The 18,886-nt window shown below is 41.3% G+C and overlaps 1 protein-coding gene across 1 annotated transcript in view; it reads right to left on the bottom strand.

The window, feature by feature from the left end:
* Nucleotides 1-18,886, bottom strand: part of LOC115463408 (annexin A1-like) — a 54,706-nt gene that overhangs the window by 21,234 nt on the left and 14,586 nt on the right. The window contains exons 5-9 of the mRNA XM_030193873.1: nt 18,310-18,423; nt 11,612-11,702; nt 9,863-9,942; nt 6,290-6,346; nt 1,451-1,544 (exon numbers count right to left, since the gene is read on the bottom strand). Of these exons, the coding sequence (XP_030049733.1) occupies nt 1,451-1,544; nt 6,290-6,346; nt 9,863-9,942; nt 11,612-11,702; nt 18,310-18,423 (436 nt within the window). The remainder of the gene's footprint in view (nt 1-1,450; nt 1,545-6,289; nt 6,347-9,862; nt 9,943-11,611; nt 11,703-18,309; nt 18,424-18,886) is intronic.

The raw sequence follows: 18,886 nt of genomic DNA, 5'->3' as shown, positions 1-18,886 counted from the left end.
ACCGTTAACAGACACTGAGAACCCAATGCAAATGTATTACGAGTTCATTAGTATTATAATGAGCATTCCATATGATGCACAGCTCCAGAACGCCTAGCTTTAACAAGCTAGATTTTACAGCAGCTCTGGAGCTGTTGGAGGAGGGAAACACAAGTAGTTGGCAAAGCTGTATGCTTGTGCTCACTAACACAACCCCCCTACTGACCACCACCCCAGCACCCCCCATGACCTCCCCAAACCAAAAATCCCTGGTGGTCCAGTGGACCACCTTCTGACCCCCTGACCTAATTCTCCCCAAAACTTTTAAAAATTCCCTGGTGGTCCAGTGGACCCTGATTCCCCCCCCCCCTTCATCCCCTCAAGGCCCCACCAAGCAACAAACCCTGGTGGTCCAGTGAACCATCTCCCAAACCCCTTCTCACTCTGAGCATCACTCCCTGGTGGTCTAGTGATGCCTCACATACATTAAATGGGCAGGAGCAATGCTCCCTGCCTCTAAGCCTGGCCTTCTCAAAATGGCAGCACCCAGCCCCAAGGCTAAACATCATATAAAGGAAAAAAACTTCTTCTATAGTGTTTAGCTCCTCTCAGTGCATCCCAGGATGCACTGGGTAGGGGATGGGCACCACCACTTTGAGACAGCCGGGCCCAGAGGCAGGAGAGAAGAGGAGTTGCCCCTGACCTTCTGCCTCCAGCACATTTGAGGTATATGGGGGTATGTGGGGACACTGGACTACCAGGAAGTGATGTTTAAAATGAGGGGGGGTCAGAATGCGTTCTACAGGACCACCAGGGTTTTTTGCTTGGGGGGCCAGGAAGGGGTGGGCAGTTTGGGTCCGGGTCCACAGGACAACCAGGGAACTTTTAAATGGTCTGGGGGGGGTCAGGTAGGCCTGTGTGTGTGGGGAGGGGGGGTCAGGAGGCAGTCCACTGGACCACCAGGGATTTCTGGTTTGGGCAGGCAGGGGAGACCACTAGGGAATTTTTTAAGTTGCACGAGGAGGGCTCAAGAAGAGAGGGGTGCAGCTTCGAGTCGCAAACAGTGACCAATGCACAAAGGGGGATCCATGCATCTCATTTGCTGTTTACGATTTGGTAATTTTTCCCATGGCACCCATATTGAAGGGGCACCTATGTGCATGGGCCCTTAGTGTTAGGCAGAACCATTGCAGCCATTCAAGCAGGGGATGCTGTAGCAAAATGTTATATACTTCCATACTACACAGATGGTATGGTCCAAACCAGGAGCATACTGGGGTAGTGGGGTCCTGAAAGGTGATATGCACCTTGATGTACTAGTAATCAAGATCACTAACTCTTATTTTGGTCACTTTGGGAACACAGGCATTTATTTGCTGCAGTATTTCAAGCACTGTTCATTCACAAATAGATTATAATTTCTAGCTACAACGTAAAAAAACAATTTTCAGAAAAACCTACTTTCACCTACCCTTTCGAAGGTGTGGGAAGCTTCTTGATGTAAGGATGTCAATAAATACGGCAACATCAGTTCCTTTCTTCTTCTCTCCAGCTTCATACAAAGCCTGTTTCAGACATAGGAATAAAACTGTGTTATTCCCATGCTAACCCTCTTGAATATTTGGAAGTGTAGGTCATAGAAAAGGCTGTAGATGATGAATTCTAATTGGACTAACTATACCTTTTGAATTAGCATTCCAGAACTATGCTACCTTATCAAGTGCTACATTTGTACCATCAGAGAAGAAGTAACCCTTTACTGATCCTAGGCAAACAATCATATTGGGCCCCTCCATGGTTCTCACAGCGGTGTAGTAGCAACTGAAGAACAATGCATATTAATTGTGGCTATCCTGAAAACCTGACTGGCTGGGGTGCCTCCAGGACCAGGTTTGGGAACCACTGCTCTATAGCCTAATACAAGAGAAGTTGCTTTCTGCTTTTGTATTTATTTCCCTAAGAGATATTATTGACCTCTGGTTGCCAAGATGAGACACAGAAATCCAGGCAAGAATCATACAGCCTGTTTATTCAACCATAGTCCTTGTCCTTTTCAAAAATGTTTAGGTTTTTGGAGTGTGCAATTTAATTAAAAGTACATTTCTTGGCACTCTCATAGCTAACTGATTATCTCAGCCACTGAAGAGATCCCCCCCCCTTCCACCAATCCTATTTAACCTAATGATGATACCTTTAGCCAAACTTCTAGCCAATCAAAACCTCAACCCCTACATATATGCAGACGATGTCACGATTTACATCCCATTCAAACATGATCTAAATGAAATCACCAACGAGATCAACCAAAGCCTCCAAATCATGCACTCCTGGGTGGATGCATTTCAGCTAAAACAACACAGAAAAAACACAATGTCTTGTACTCACCTCACAACATAACACAAACAACTTTTCCACCATATCCACATCATACTGCTCTCTCCCCGTCTCACAAAACTTGAAAATTCTTGGAGTTACCATTGATCGAAACCTCACTCTCGATGCCCACGTGAAAAACACGACAAAAAAGATGTTCCACTCCATGTGGAAACTCAAAAGAGTAAAACCTTTCTTCCCGAGATACATCTTCCGTACCCTGGTACAGTCAATGGTAATAAGTCATCTGGATTACTGCAAGGCACTATACGTTGGCTGCAAAGAACAGACTATCAAAAAACTCCAAACAGCCCAGAATACTGCTGCAAAACTCATATTTGGAAAAAATAAATATGAATGTGCAAAACCCGTAAGAGAGAAACTTCACTGGCTCCCACTTAAGGAATGCATTGCGTTCAAGATCTGCACGATTGTGCACAAAATCATTCACGCAGACGCCCCAAGCTACATGCTAAACCTCGTGGACCTACCTCCCAGAAATGCCATAAGATCATCCTGCAAATTTCTCAATCTGCACTTCCCCAGCTGTAAAGGACTAAAATACAAACTGATGCATGCCACTACCTTCTCTTACATGAGCACGCAGTTGTGGAATGCACTACCTACAGCCCTGAAAACTATTGACGAAATAACTAACTTTCACAAATCTCTGAAGACATATCTCTTCAACAAGGCCTACAAAGAGAACCCTTAGCCTTACTAAACTACCTCGCCACCCCACCCAGTTATGAAAGTCCACCGTCTATACTTACCCGCCTAACACTTTCCTTTTTTCTTCCCATACTTAATCTCTGTACATTACTAATTGTATCTGATATCCTGGAATGACAATGTCATAACAAAACTCTGTAAGCCACACTGAGCCTGCAAATAGGTGGGAAAATATGGGATACAAATGCAATAAATAAATACAATCTATGTCATTGGATCTATAAACAAAGTCCCCATTGCAGAGGGAAAGTGTCCCTACTGTCACTACATAGAAAATATGTGCATGTACAATCAACATAAGATGACAGGGACACAAAAAAGTGATCAAGGGGCTGGAACTCCTCTCGTATGAGGAAAGGCTAAAGAGGTTAGGGCTTTTCAGCTTGGAAAAGAGATGAATGAGGGGAGATAAGATTGAGGTCTACAAAATCTTGAGTGGTGTAGAACGAGTAGAAGTAAATCAAATTTTTACTTGTTCCAAAAGTACAAAGAGTAGGAGACACTCGAGGAAGTTACATTGAAATACTTTTAAAACAAATAGGAGGAAATATTTTTTCACTCAACGAATAGTTAAGCTTTGGAACTCTTTGCTGGAGGATGTGGTAAAAGCGGTTAGCATATCTGGGTTTTAAAAAGGTTTGGACAAATTCTTGGAGGAACAGTCCATAGACTGCTATTGAGACAAACAAGGAAAGCAACTGCTTGCCCTGGGATTTGTAGTATGGAGTGTTGCCACAATTTGGGTTCCAGCCAGGCACTTGTGACCTGGCTTGGCCATTGTTTGGAAAACAGGATGCTGAGCAAGATAGACCATTGGTCTGACTCAGTATATGGCTGCTCTTATGTTCTTAAGTTCTGAAGTTTCAGATGTGTGCTGATTCTGTTATCATTTGTCAAAGATGGGGTAATTTTATAAATAATTTTCCATGCGTAACATATGTTTTACATACAGAAAATTACTTTTGTAGAATAGTACACAGAAAAAGTAGATGTACTGAAAAATTGTGTTTACTTTGATGTGATTGGAGCATAGGGGTACTCAGATGTATAGTTTGGGTGAAGCAAAGGCAGAGCTGCAAAGCACACATGTATTTTCTAAGTACACTTATCTATATATAGAGTACACACAGATGTTTTCACACTTGGAGGTGCAAATTTGTGTGCATGAATTTATGAACTTCTGGGATACACTATAGGAGCCCATTTTGTAAAGTTCTACAGGATAAGTGGAAAAGTGTCTGTTAATGATAAGGGGGTCATTTTACCAACCTGTGATAAACACTAGCACACTCTCACCACAGCTTAAAAGGTGTCCTGCAGTAATTTTGCAATCTGTGCATGCAGTCTATGGGCCTTAGTCTATAAAAGTTATGCTCCTAAATTTTGCTCCTAAAATTTACACTCCTAAATTTATGCTCCTAAATTATGAGTGTAATCTATTTTGGAACATAGATTAGGCTCATAATTTAGGAGCATAAATTTAGGAGTGTAAACACATAAATTTAAGAGCATTAATTTTAGGAGTATAAATTTAGGAGTATAAACTTTATAGGATAAGGCCATATGCATTAAATTTTTTTTTCATGGAGGGGCATGTCTAGGGTGGAAAGTGGGCATTTCTATGCTACACAGCATATGATTAGCAATTGAGCCCTTACCACCTACGAAATAGGTGGCGGTAAAGGCTCATGCATTAATCTTTTTTAATGGACGCATGTTAATGACAACATTTAAAGCTCGTTTCTTCACTCTTGCATTCCCGCTGGGATCTTGAAATGATTGGGTTGCCTCTAGTACAGGGAAATCTCCTCTCAACTTCTTACTCCCTCTTTCTCCTTTCTATTTTCCCTCTCCTCTGTTTTTAAGAATATTGTAGATCTTTCCACTCTTTATTTTTAAATTTGTGAACCAGTTGTGGAAATAAATGGCCTTAGCACGCAGGTAAGACCTGTGTAAGGGCACGCTAAGGTCAGTTTTTCCAGTACTTTTGTACAACGACCCCAAGCTCTTGGAAAGTGTGTAACAGAAGAAGAATACTGAGAAGCAAAGAATGGGGGATGCATTGATAAAGTTAAAAAAAAAATCTTTTGTTTAATATAAAAACAGATAATAAGATACAGAGCTGGGGAAACTAAAGATAATTGCTAGAGTTCCTTGAGATGTCCAATGCACATTCCCCTCAATATTCACTGCTATTTAACTGGTCAGAAAGGCTGCTGACCAGTTAAATAGTGCTTAACCGGCTAGAGGATAGTGGATAGTTATGTCGGCCGATATAACCAGTTATCCGCCAATTTTTAAACCGGGTTTTGCAGCCATTTATTTATTTATTAAGATTTATGTACTGCCTTTTTGAAGGAATTCACTCAAAGCGGTGTACAGTAAGAATAGATCAAACATGAGCAATAGGAAATTGCAGCAATAAAAATATTCAACTAACAATACAAAGTATGGCATAGTTTACTACTTACAATGTCAACACAATATGTAATAGAACATTTTAATTGATAGTGCGGGTAAAGCAAAGATGTAACATATAGATAGGTAAGAAACCTAAGAACAAAAACTAAGGTGACGGATTTAAAGGAAGTTGCACATGAGGTCGGAGAAATGGATAAATATTATCTCAGCTAGGGTAGGAGTGGATAAACATGTCCTGCTGCAGTACTTGCAGCCCGAGTCACTCCTTGTGCGTGTGACTGAGACAAACAAGTTAGTTACTTCTTCCATTAAAGGCCTGGTTGAAGAGCCAAGCTTCCACCTGCTTCCTGAAGTAGAGATAGTCTTGTGTTGAGTGGAGCTTTTCAGGCAGTGCATTCCAGAGTGTGGGGGCCATATTTAGCTGAGTGAAAACGTGATATATCTTTGCTCCGTTATCTTTAAACTGGCATTGAATATCCAGGGTTAGAGTCGATTGCAGGAGTTAACTAGTCTAATTCCTATGGTCTGAATACCGTTCCCATTATTAATTATTTTTATTCCTAATCATTAGCTTTGTGTTTATTTTGTATCCATCCAATAACATGCAGAATCATACCACTCCTTCTAACCAGATGGGATCCAGCTATGTATTAGCCAACTTCCTACATCCAAACATGACAGTGGGTCTGAGCTTGGAATATGAGGACTGAAGACATTGACGTTAGGATACAAGACGTCAGGGGACACCAAAAGTTGGCTGTCCCCATAACAAATATTTTCTTACCCTTGCATCATTGTCAGCAAGCTGTTCATTCACATTGGGGTTTTCAGATCGTTCTCCCTAAAAGTGAAATTTGTATTAATTAGTAATTATTTCATCTAAAATATACCTAGCATTATGCTAGTTTTGCATATGATGTGATATCCATGAAGATTTGGAACCGGTCATGAGTAAGCGATTTAAGCAGCCTGAAACAACTCCTGGCCGGTTAAATCGTTTGTTTGGAGCTAATTGGTCATATTCGGTGACACTTAACCAGATAGTGCTGCTGAAAATGGCCGGTTAGCACCTGAAGCAAAACTGGCTATTTTGGGGGTGTTCCAGAGATGGAGTCAGCACTTGGCTGGTTAAGTGCTGATACTCACACTTAACTGGCTAAAGTAACCACATAAATAGAACCACATAAAAGTAATTTGCATATTTATACGGTTCAGCATAGTTGGTTAAGTGCTGAATATTGCACTTAGGGAGTCTTTTACCAAGCCACGGTAGCATTTTTTGCTAATGGTAGAAATCAGCTGGTGGTAAACAGCAAGATGCCCTAACGGGCGTCTCGGCGTTTACCACCAACTGATTTCTACCGTGAACTAAAAACGCTACCGTGGCTAAGTAAAAGACCCCCTTAACTAGATATGCTTTTTGTCAGCTCCAGAAATTTAATGCCAAAACCTGGACATGGCCCAGCACTGAATTTCTGGGTATGAAACTAACTGAATATTGGGCCTAAGCTGCAGTGGATGGATAAAGGAGCTCTAATGGCAGAAATGTATGTTATTTAGGTCCTGTTTACTAAGCCGCACTGTAGGTGTTCTAACTTTTTAGCGCACGCTAAAAATTAGCATGCGCTAATGCTAGAGACACCCATTATATTCCTATGGGTGTTTCTCGTGTTAGCACATGCTAAAAACTTGGTGCGCCTACAGCACGGCTTAGTAAACAGGCCCCTTAGTTTTTTTCATAAGCTCATGCCTTTTTCTAAGGTGAGCTACATTCAAAGACGATTAGTGTTTTCCCTGTTAGGTGTTAGGGACTAGATTCTATATAATCACACCTAAAAAATTGGCACTGAACTGAAATGCGCTTAAGCATATTCTATAAAGTATGCCTTAATTTAGGCATACTTTATAAAATAAGCCTAAATATCCATGCAGTATATAGAATGCGCAGAGCGCCAGTCCGCATTACTAAATTTAGTCATAATCAGTTACGCCAAGTAAAACCTGGTGTAAATCCCGACGCCTAAATTAGGCATGATCCAGATGTATTCTACAACAATGCACATAGATTTTAGAAATGCCCCAATCCAGCCATTCCACACCCACTTTTCAACTATGCAACTTAGAATTTACACACAGCCTGTTATATAATATGCTTAGAAAGTTCTGTATGTAAATTCTAATTAATGCCAATTAGTGCCAATAATTGCTTGTTAATTGGCACTGATTGGCTTGTTACCTAATTAAGTTGCAGCTCAAATACAGAATATGACTGTATTTGTGCACACAATGAGGGGCATTTTCGAAAGGGATGTCCAAATTTTTAAAATGCCCCTCATTGTGTGCACAAATACAGTCATATTCTGAATTTGTGCTGCAACTTAATTAGTTAACAAGTCAATCAGCAGTATGCAGATCCCTGGAGCAGTTTTAGTGGAACTGGGAGGGTGAGAGGGGGGGCCTGGAACTCAGAGGCAGTGAGGGAGACCTGGAACTCAGAGGGGGAGAGGAGGGGAGGGGGCCTGGCCTGGAACTGGGAGAGTGAGAGGGGAGGCAGGAACTCGGAGGCAGGGAGGGAGGCCTGAAACTCGGAGGGGGGAGACGGAGGGAGGGGGCGGGCAGGGGAATGCACCACCTGTAAAAAAAAGAAAAATTCAGCACCCCCAATCATTTTGAAAAGTTGGCTCCTAGGCCCTTGATCGGTAGTGATTGGAGAGGAGAGGGGTGGCAGAGAGATGATTAACAGACGGACTGTAGCTGGAGGTGCAGCAGTGCGGAGCTGAAGCTCCAGGCTCAGTTGTGCACTAAGAGAATGGATGAACGGTGGTCGGAGAAGGTGCACATCGTTCTAGCAGGGCCGAAGGACATGGAGTAGTACAGCCCGCCACCCGTGAGTACACTGTGCCTACTCCCGCCAAAATCCCGAGCGGTCGCGGGACCTCATTTTGCATCAACCGCTTTTGAAGTGAAGCAAAAGTGCAACATGGGTGGCTCAGTTCACGCGAAGGACAAAATTTGTACAAAGTGAGGAGAGCACACACATACACACACAAATAATTTATTCATGCACAGAAAGCCACCAGTTCAGTTTTCTTTCATGGGGGTTTGAGAGATGAAGGGACATTCATTTGATAACGGTGGAAAAAAGGATTGTTTCCTAGTTTGGGATCTACAGCTGGTTGGCAGAACTTGAAACAAACATTAGTTTTGTTGCACCTATTTTGTACAGTTAAATATTTCTGTATTACAAAATGTAAAAATTCATAATTGTCAAATGGAGGAGGGAAATCAATTTCTTGTGATTATAGAAATAATAGGACAGTTTGATATAAGTTTGATTTAAGAAAATGGACACCTGAGTTACCCCAGACCAAGAAAATGTAGCAGAAAGGTACAGACATTATTCTAAGGTATATTAGGTTCTGCCCAGTGTAATATTTATGGTAGAGTAAGGTTCTGAGTGTGTTTTTGCACAAATTTGTGCATAGTGTTTTGCAGTTGAGCGATTGTGGTTAGTATATGCTTTGAGCAACCACTTTATTCTTTGTCATATGATACATATCTAATATCTAAATTTAATAAATGGTATTAATTGTGACTTTTATTTTTACTTATTTTTTTTTCTGTGTTAGACAATTATGGATGTAAGCTCCACCCCTGGCCCCACCCCAACCCCGCCCCCTTTAGCCTCCCCAAACAGTTGGGCCACCGACCGTCTATGTCTATAACTACATGTGTAAATTTTGGAATGTCCATGAAATGCCCATAACCACGCCCCTTTTGAACTGTGCGCATTAGAATTTAGGCACAGTGCATTACAGAATACGTTTAGCGAATTGTGCGCATAAATTCTAATAATTTCTAATTAGTGCTCATTATTGATTGTTAAGTGCTGTTATCTACACTGATTAGCTTACAGAGCAGAGGTAAGCCCAATGGGGGTTTACCGCTCGCTCTTTCAGGATTACTCCTTTCCCAACGTGGCAATAACGTGCCGGTAATCTTAATTACCTCAATGGGTGGCGGTAAGGGCTCCCTGCCACATGGCCATGTGGTAATTCTCCTACCGCACAGCCATGTGTATCTGAGGGTTTTTTTACCAGCTGCTCTAAAAAGGGCCCTGGCTCGTGGGAAAAATAGTCAACTGTAGCGCGGGGCACTTTTTCCCGCAGCTTGATAAAAGGACCTCTAGGGACGCTATATAGAATCTAGCAGAATACATGTGTGTGTATATATTGTACTACTACATTCATAAGTTTGTGCATATACTTCTCCTTGAGTAATTTTCAAAGGGACAAAATGTTCATGTACTTTAAATGTTTTCCATACTATAAATGATTTTGATCTGAATATAGCATACCTTAGCTAGGGCAAGTAAAGCCTTCTGAAAATCTCCTGATGTATCAGAGCAAATGTTTTTGGCTAGATCGTCCTTAAATGCTGCAATAAAGAAAACAACAATAAAATACAGATTTCATGCATAACACAGTATGAATACTCATGTAGGACCTTTTCTATGAAAATAAGCCCAAGGTCATTTTGGGGCCCTTTTACTAATGGGTTGCCATGTGGCAACCCGAACAAACCGCAAGCCTAATGCGGGTGCCGGCGGTATTTCCACCCTCAGTACTTGCCAGTTCTGGTGCTAGCAGAAATATTGAAAAAATATTTCCACAGTGGGTTACCTGACGGTAATCAGGCAGCATCGTGTGTTGCCCGCTTACCGCCTGGTTGGCGTGGAAGCCCTTATCACCATCTCAAGGGTGGCAGTAAGTGCTCCCTCCCGAACTTTACCGCACAGCCATTTCATCTTTGGCTATTTCCACTCCTGCTTGGCTATTATTGTTCTGTGGAGTTCTGTTCTTCCTTTTGTTTTTGATTTTTTTTTAATCTTTATTTATAAGTTTTTAGAATAATACAATAATAATAATACACATATGTGTAAGAAATGAACAAGCTCCATTTGATTTTTTTAAACACCACGCCTGATGTTTAAAAGAAGCACTTCTCCTTGTCACGCTCTATTCATATGTCAAAAATAATTTCTTATTGTTTTTAGGAGTGAAGTTGATTTTTTTTTTTGGGGGGGGGGGGGTCCAGCGGTAGACTGTGGGGGCCAAGCATTTCATCTTAGTCACCCCCCACACTGTTGCAGCCCCCCTCTCTCAGATTATACCTTTGCTGGCAGGGATGCTCAAGCCCCACCAGCTGACGTTTTGCCACCGGTTCTTGCATGTGCTATCTGAGGGGAAGCAGGCAGGCAGCTACTCCAGCCTCCAACGCCAGCTGTTCCACACATGCTAAATTAATGAACTGAGCATGTGTGGAAGTGGCTAGAGCACTCTACTGACTTCCTGCTGCCCAGGCAGCACAGGCAGGGCTACAGCAGCAAAACTATTCAGCTGGAGGGATTGAGCGCCCCTGCCAGCCAAGTATTGGTTGCTACAATTTTGTAGGGGGCCTGGGCTCAAAGTAAGCAAGGGGGGACAAAGCCCCCCCCCCCCGAGGTCTTCGCTGGCTACGCAACTGATTACTTCTAGTAGTACTGTTTTATTGTTGTTATTTTGACATTTATAAATTGCTTTTCCTTGGGTGTTATGCAGTTTAGTAAAGTGCAGTACAATATGATAAGGAACCTTATTGTTGATGGAACTAATCTGTGGTCCAGGACAGGGAGACTGGTTCAGACATTTTCTACCAGGTCCTAGAGACTGGTAGAAATGCGGAAAAGTTCTTTTACAGATGGTGGTTCATTTGAGTGGAATTGTTTGCATAATGTAGTTAGAGTTCTGACTACTTAATATAGTTTTAGGAAACAGATGAAGACATTATTTTCTAATGTATTTGAAAGTGGCTAGATGATTTAACATGTAGGTCTGGATTTAGTACTGTCCTTCTGTAAACTTATGATTGTAAATTGGCTGAACTTGGTATGATATCTGTATTGTTTTTTTAGGGGCCCTTTTACAAAGCGGCGGTAAGCCCAATTTGGGCATCCTTACCGCCACCTCAGTGGATGGTGGTAAGCAGGGGCGTAGCTATGTGGGGCCACGGGGGCATGGGCTAATTGTTTTTTAAAGTACAAATAGCCGCTGTATAAATAGATTACCTGCTTTGTAGGCCTCCTTGATTGCTTTAATTTCACTGTTGCTTCTTGACACCAAAATTTCCACCAGGCAATCTTCATCAGTTCCAAGGCCCTGTAAAAAAATGGATAGCAGACCAGCTGAATGCTAACGGTAAATTGAAGCTTGTATTAATGCCATTTAGCTTCAAAGCTAATACAGTGCATTCCATGTTCCGATAGAGGTTTCTTATTATATCACTTCTTGTAGAAAAAGAGACTCTCCAATGAGGTCTGGTCCAGTGGTTCTATGACAGTACTGTGCTCTACCATGCATGGGCTTGGTCAGCACAGGATAGTGGCATCTGGCTAAGAGCACAAACGTGCCAGATTTCAGATGAAATGCAGTCTGTGTTTTTTCAGCCCAAAGAGTGTTCCAGCAAGTGAAGATGTATGAAAGCCAGAACAGCAGCCAACTCCAAACGGAACTCTTGCACATCCCATAATATTGGCACTTGCATCGCAACCGTTCCTGACTCACACATGAACAAAAAATACTATGACAACCTTATAAATTGGAGAAATAATTTTGGACGCAGCTTTATAAACCAATCATAAATTCATAACCAACACAAATAAAAATGTTATTATCAATATTTCAATGCAACCTTCACTTTTCATATTACCTTTTATAAAACTAGTTGGTGTCGACCTAGCTGCACATATTCATTCCATCAAATGTATTAATACTCCATGAACCACCTTGTAAAGTGAGACCTGCGGTGACATCAAGGCCTACTTCTGCTTCTGGCAGTTTTGCACACAAGCAGATTACACTGTAAAATCCATATAGCCAGTAAATTCATTGTCCTTAAATGAAGGCTGCTTGAAAAATTCTCATTTAAATTACCGCAGCTGCGACTTAAACTACCTATTTTAACAACCCTAAACATTGCTATCCCAAATACAAAATTACCCAAGACCCCAATCCCAACTCTCACGCTTCTAAATTTTGGGAGGGATTACATTTCTTGCTTCAGTTCCCTCAACTAGCTTTCCTCATTGCCGCCCATCAATTCTCCTCGCCCCGGAGCCCGCCAATTTTCCTGACTTTTACATGCTCTTTTGCTCCGTACCCAACCTTAAAAATCAAACCAAAATTTACATACCTTTTGAAGTCACTATTCTTTCTGCTCTATTTTGAATGCCTTACTAAACCTCAACATCTCTTCCCAGTAATCCCTTATTTTGTTTACCCCTTTTTGCTAATTAATTTGTTAATTTGTTAATTCAATACATCAATTTCATTAATTTTAATTTTTAATTCCTAAAAAGTCTTTATAAGATTCACATTCCAAAATAATTAAATGATCTTTCTATCAACAATATATCTTCCCCCCTCCACCCGTTTTTCTTTTATTCCTGCACCATAACAAAATATATATAGGTACTACTGTAGCAATGCCAATAAATTGATCTTATGGGTTTTTCTTTATTCTAAATACTAACATTGTCTCTCAAGTACAGAACACAAAAATTCTAGAGATCATTCTGGATTAAGCCCTCTCTTTCTATCTTCAGATTTCTAATGTTAGTATAAACTTAGACAATACGCTCTATTCGTTCATTTCTGGATTCAGCAGCACTCAATATTCTCATCCACTCCTTTGTAATCAACAAACCAGATTATTATAACTCACTTTACACGGGACTTAAACTGACAGATACCAGACGACTACAATTAGTCCAAGACACGGCTATTAAACTAATCACCAGCAAGAAGAAGTATGATCATGTTACTTCACTATTAAAAGTAGCACACTGGCTCCCCATACTCCACCGCATCATATACAAGACTTTATTATTGGTCTATAAAACTCATTTGATAAACTGCCCTATCTTGCCTGTTTACTGACTCCATATTCAAATCAATGATCTCTTAGCTTGTCCTCCCAAAATCTATTAGTAATACCATCTTTTCAGGAAATTAGGCACAAATGTATTCGGAAAACAATCTTCTCAGTCCAAGGACCAGAACACTAGAACAAACTGCCACAATCACTTCACAATCACGCATTGCTTTCAACATTCAAAGCAGAACTAAACACATTCCTTTTTATAGACGCATATTCATAATGCCTTTCCACACCTAAAGAAATTAGCTGGATTAATAGTACAGTTGTGAAATACCTCCTCCCCCATTTCCCCACCCTCCTATCCTATCTACATTGTATGTTCACCCTCCTTTCCTTCTGCTATGTTTTGTAATTGTCTGTCTTATTACTAATTTTGTACTTTAGAATGTAAGCCGCTCAGACACATAACTGATGGGCGGGATAGAAAGTCGTATACCACTACTACTACTACTTATAATTTCTATAGTGCTACTAGCTGTACACTTGAACATGAAGAGACAGTTCCTGTTCGACAGAGCTTACAATCTAACTGGACAGACAAACAGGTCAAATAAGAGATAAGGGAATTACTAAGATGGGAATGATAAAATAAGGGTACTGAACAAGTAAGGATTAGGAGTTAAAAGCAGCATCAAAAAGGTGGGCTTTTAGCCTAGATTTGAAGACGGCCAGAGATGGAGCTAAACTTGGAGTTGGAACGAAAGCCTAAAAGCAGCAGAAAAGCTGCTGGAAAATTAATCACAGCATATCTTTGCACAGAATGTTCTTGAATGCAACAGCTGCTGCAGAAATAATTAAGGAGAATAATTTTCAAAATCCATTTCCCTGGAAAAAATAAAAGGTTGTGTGAGATTTGTCCACCCATTCATGAGTGAAAGTATACTTGGGAATTGGTGCAAAGTCCATGGACTAGAGAACCCAAGGACCTTAAGAACATAAGTGCTGCCATACTGGGACAGACTGAAGGTCCATCAAGCCCAGTATCCTGTTTCCAACAGTGGCCAAGTCAGGTGGCAAGTACCTGGCAAGATCTTAGAACAGTACAATACATTTTATGCTGCTTCTCCTAGAAATAAGCAGTGGATTTTCACCAAGTCCATTTTTTTAAATTATCTTATGGACTTTTCTGTTAGGAAGCTATTCAAACCTTTTTTAAACCCTGCTAAGCTAACTGCTTTTACTACATTCTCTGACAATGAATTCCAGAGTTTAATTACATGTTGAGTGAAGAAATATTTTCTCTGGTTCCACTCCACACAGTATTTCATAGACCTCTATCATATCTCCCCTCAGTCATCTCTTCTCCAAGCTGAAGAGCTCTAGGCACTTTAGCCTTTCCTCATAGGGAAGTCGTCCCACCCCTTTATCATTTTTGTCACCCTTCTCTGTACCTTTCCTAATGTCTTTTTGAGATTCAGTAACCAGAATTGCACACAGTATTCGGGGTGCGGTTGCATCGTGGAGTGCTAAACAGGCATTATAACATTCTCATTTTTGTTTTCCATTCCCTTTCTAATGACTCCTAACATTCTATTTGCTTTCTTAGCCGCCACTACACACTGAGCAGAGGGTTTCAACATATCATCAGTCATGACATATTAATAATAAGGGTAGTATTTATTTTTATAATGCTACTAGGTTTACACAGTGCTGTACAGTGGTGATAAGTTTTCAGTTTACCCTCACTTAAAAGGGTTCAGGCAAGGGGCATGTGTGGGAGCAGAGAGTTTGCATTACTGTACTAATCAGTTAGTGCAACTACATTACCACACGCTAACTGATTAACACAGGATTAGCTTGTGAGCTCTTACCACATAGAGAATAAGAATCGGTAAGTGGCCATACGCTAAATTATTTTAATGGTTGTGTGCTAATGGCAAAATTATAAATGAAAAATCAAAAGTAAGGAGGAAATAAACTCAAGAAGCTCCCAGTGAAAAGCCGCAGGAGCAGGACTTCTTCATCATCAGCAAAAAACCTCCTTAATAAACATCAGCAAAATAATCTTGCTATATCAAGCTTTTAAAAAAATAGTATATAACAGCATTCAATACTTAGCTGTCGAGTCTCTTCTTTCTACATGTAATGGAAGGATTTTAGAGATTGCTTTTCAACTCATTTTAAGTGACCGGCAGTGCAATCACTCATTAAAATGATTGTTTAACTTTGATTGTGTGAAAATAAGTTGGAATGTAGAAGATAAGACATAGCTCTAATTAATTTGGTATGTGAAGGGAGAGGCGGAGCTTTTTTGGGTTCAGACTGGCCACCTGGACTGAGAAACATGTGACCACATTCCCCCAGGATGGCTTGTTTACCTAAACAGAGAAATTCTCAAGCATTCTGTAATTTTTCTTAGCTCTAAACATGAGTTCTAAGCCTAATAAAAAAAGGGAGTTTCTGTCAGTGAAATTGGAAGCTTATCTATGGGTAAACGCATCACATAGAACTAGACTTCTGACAATGAGACTCCGGCTTCACTGAAAAAGGGCTTCTCTCAGCTGATGTAAAAAGCCTGGATGATGTAAGGACCAGTGATGGATGCATGTATAATGATTGGTTATTGCTTCTTTTCCTGGTCTAGATCTTAGTGCATAGAAAAGACCCTTGTAAGGGTCACTAAGGCCACTTTTTATTGCTGCTTAATAAGAAGATCCCTTAGATTGTGAGCCCACTTGGGACAGAGAAAGTACCTGCATAAAATAAATGTACAATCACTTTGGTTATACCACAGAAAGGCTGGATATCAAATCCATGACCCTTTACCCTTACTTATTTGTGATATGAGACCCTCTGAGTGAAAAAGTACCAAAAGTGGCATTGCAAATTTCTACCATGGGGGTGTTCCTGGGGGTAATCACCAGCACGGCCACGAACGTTGCATGGTTACCACATGGTTAGTGTGTCAGCCCCTACCGCTAGGTCAGTGGCTGGCAGTTAGGGCTCAGGCCATAAATAGGAATGTGCTAGTTTTAATTTTTGCACACACCCATTTCCCAGCCCATTAAAAAGCGGTCTTTTTCCCATCTATTGTAAAAAGTGGCACAGTGTGCACCCAAAAGACACGCCTACACTACCACAGGCCACTTTTTACCACGGCTTTGTAAAAGGACCCCTACATCTTTACAAAATGAGAAACATTTATTAATCAAAAAGTATATTTTCAGAAAAACACATATGAAAAATAGGAAACTTAAAACATCTATATCTCAGTAATCCAAAGGAAGTTACGGATATAAACAAATTGCATAGTCCCTTTCTATTGACCCTATAGTACACAAAAATGAAACCTGCCCAAATTTACCCCTCCAAACTTTTATAGTCTTTATCTCTGTTAATAGAAAAATATTTTCTACATCAGGATTTGGCACATGCCAAACTCAGAATTGCCACCGGGGTGCACACGCTACCTCAGTAGTAGTGTCAATTTAGCACGCGCTACCCATGCATTAGCCCTCCTGCAGCTTTGTAAAAGGGACCCGTAATTAGTCCATATCTGAGAGGTTGAAATTTTGCTGAACTTTGAAGTTGATATCCCACTATCTTGTATAAATAAGTCAGGTGGCACCCAGTGGTGTCCCTAGGATGGCTGACACCCGGGGCGGATCGCCGATGCTCTCCTCCCCTGGGTGCAGCGTGACCCCCCCCCCCACCCACAGCAAAAGGACACCCCCACCCCCGGCGAAAGACCACCTCCCCCCGGCGAAAGGACACCCCCCCTGGTGCATTTTCACCTGCTGGGGGGGGGGGGGTGCTGCGCGCCTGTCGGCTTCACTCGTTCCATGCTCCCTCCACCCTGGAACAGGAAGTAACCTGTTCCGGGGCAGAGGGAGCACGGAACGAGCGGAGCACACAGGCGCACAGCACCCCCCCAGCGGTGTGCACCCGGGGTGGACCGCCCCCACCGCCCCTCCCATGGTACGCCACTGGTGGCAACCCGACATAATAGTCCTGACAAAATAGCTCAGACAAAACAGCCTTGTAATAAAATAGCCCTTGACATAATGGTCCCTCCCACAAAACAACCCTTGACAAAATAGCCCCCTAGAATAAAAAATAACACATCACAAAAAAAGACGATAAACTACAAGTGAAATCTTCAATGATAAAGGCTCCTACCAGCATTGTATTGTATAATGCATACATAAATAAACAAAACTCTATAGCTACCAACTGGTATTCATGATCAGTTTGCTGTTTAAGGAAACTATTCCAACATTAATATGCTAATTAAAAAAAACCAATATTGTCATCATTTTCATAGTCTTACCAACCTTATCCTGTTTGTCAAGATAAGGTTATTAGGAAAAAAAATGCAGTGCAATATTCTGGGCAACCTGATTGGGCCCTTTTGTCGGGGGGGCTAATTTGTCAAGGGCTATATTGTGGGCAGGCCGTTTTGATAGTGGCTGTTATGTCAGGGGCTATTATGCTGGGAGTTTTTTGTCGGGGCTATTTTGTCGGGAGCCATTTTGACAGGGCTATTTTCACCGGCTACCAAGTCGGATACACCGCTTTTGGTACCTTTTCGCTCAGCAGGTCATATATCTTCTTCAAACTCAGCTGTGGAAGTGAGACAATCTGCAGCTTTCTACAAGAACTAGCTAGCAAGGACTCTGTCATAGACTGAGACTTCCTCTCTCTCCTGCCACTCCCTCTACCAAGCATCGGTAGCATCCTTGGAACCACCTAGCCCATATTGTAGAAAACCTGGCCTGGGAATTGAATTGAAGTCCTTGCACCAGCACACAGCACTATAATTTTAAAGTGATTTTAAAATCAGCTTATCTTACTGTATGCTTCAATGTATGTACATGTGTTTTATACCTTTGTAGCATATTTGAGCTCATGGGCATCAAACTGAGCTGGAGTTCTCAGCAAAGGCACGACAACATCTTCAAGACGACCAGAAAGGGCTTTTATCAGAGCTTCTTCAAGGGACTGCAAAGAAAGCAAACAAAAATGTATATTTAAATGTAAAAAGAGCTTAAAAGCAACCTGTGGATAGAGAATCTAAGGGTGGGGGGGGGGGGAACGTTTTAGTTTGTTTTCAGATCCATTTTGAATTCTTTGACAATTTTCAGACTTTTTCAGTTCATTCGGAAATCATTGCATGTAAAATTAGATTGATGCTGATAAATTTCTGTGCATGAATTTGGAAGTTATCCCCCTCCCTCCACTGTCTCCATAATTTAACTGCATTTGTGCGGTTACATTTATAGAATACTGCTGTTCATCTGTTTAGCCCGCCCCTTTTACAAAGCCACAACTGTAGCTGCCCTGCAGTAATGCCAACACAGCCCATTCACTTTGAATAGGCTCTGTCAGCATTGCTATGGAGCAGCCGCTAGCGCAGCTTTGTAAAAGGCGGGGTTAGTGTATATACTTACACACGTAAATGGAA

Source organism: Microcaecilia unicolor, chromosome 2 (genome assembly GCF_901765095.1).
Source record: "Microcaecilia unicolor chromosome 2, aMicUni1.1, whole genome shotgun sequence".
Lineage (NCBI taxonomy): Eukaryota > Metazoa > Chordata > Amphibia > Gymnophiona > Siphonopidae > Microcaecilia > Microcaecilia unicolor.
The sequence above is the reverse complement of the archived record's forward strand: the minus strand, read 5'-3'. Positions and strand labels throughout refer to the sequence as shown.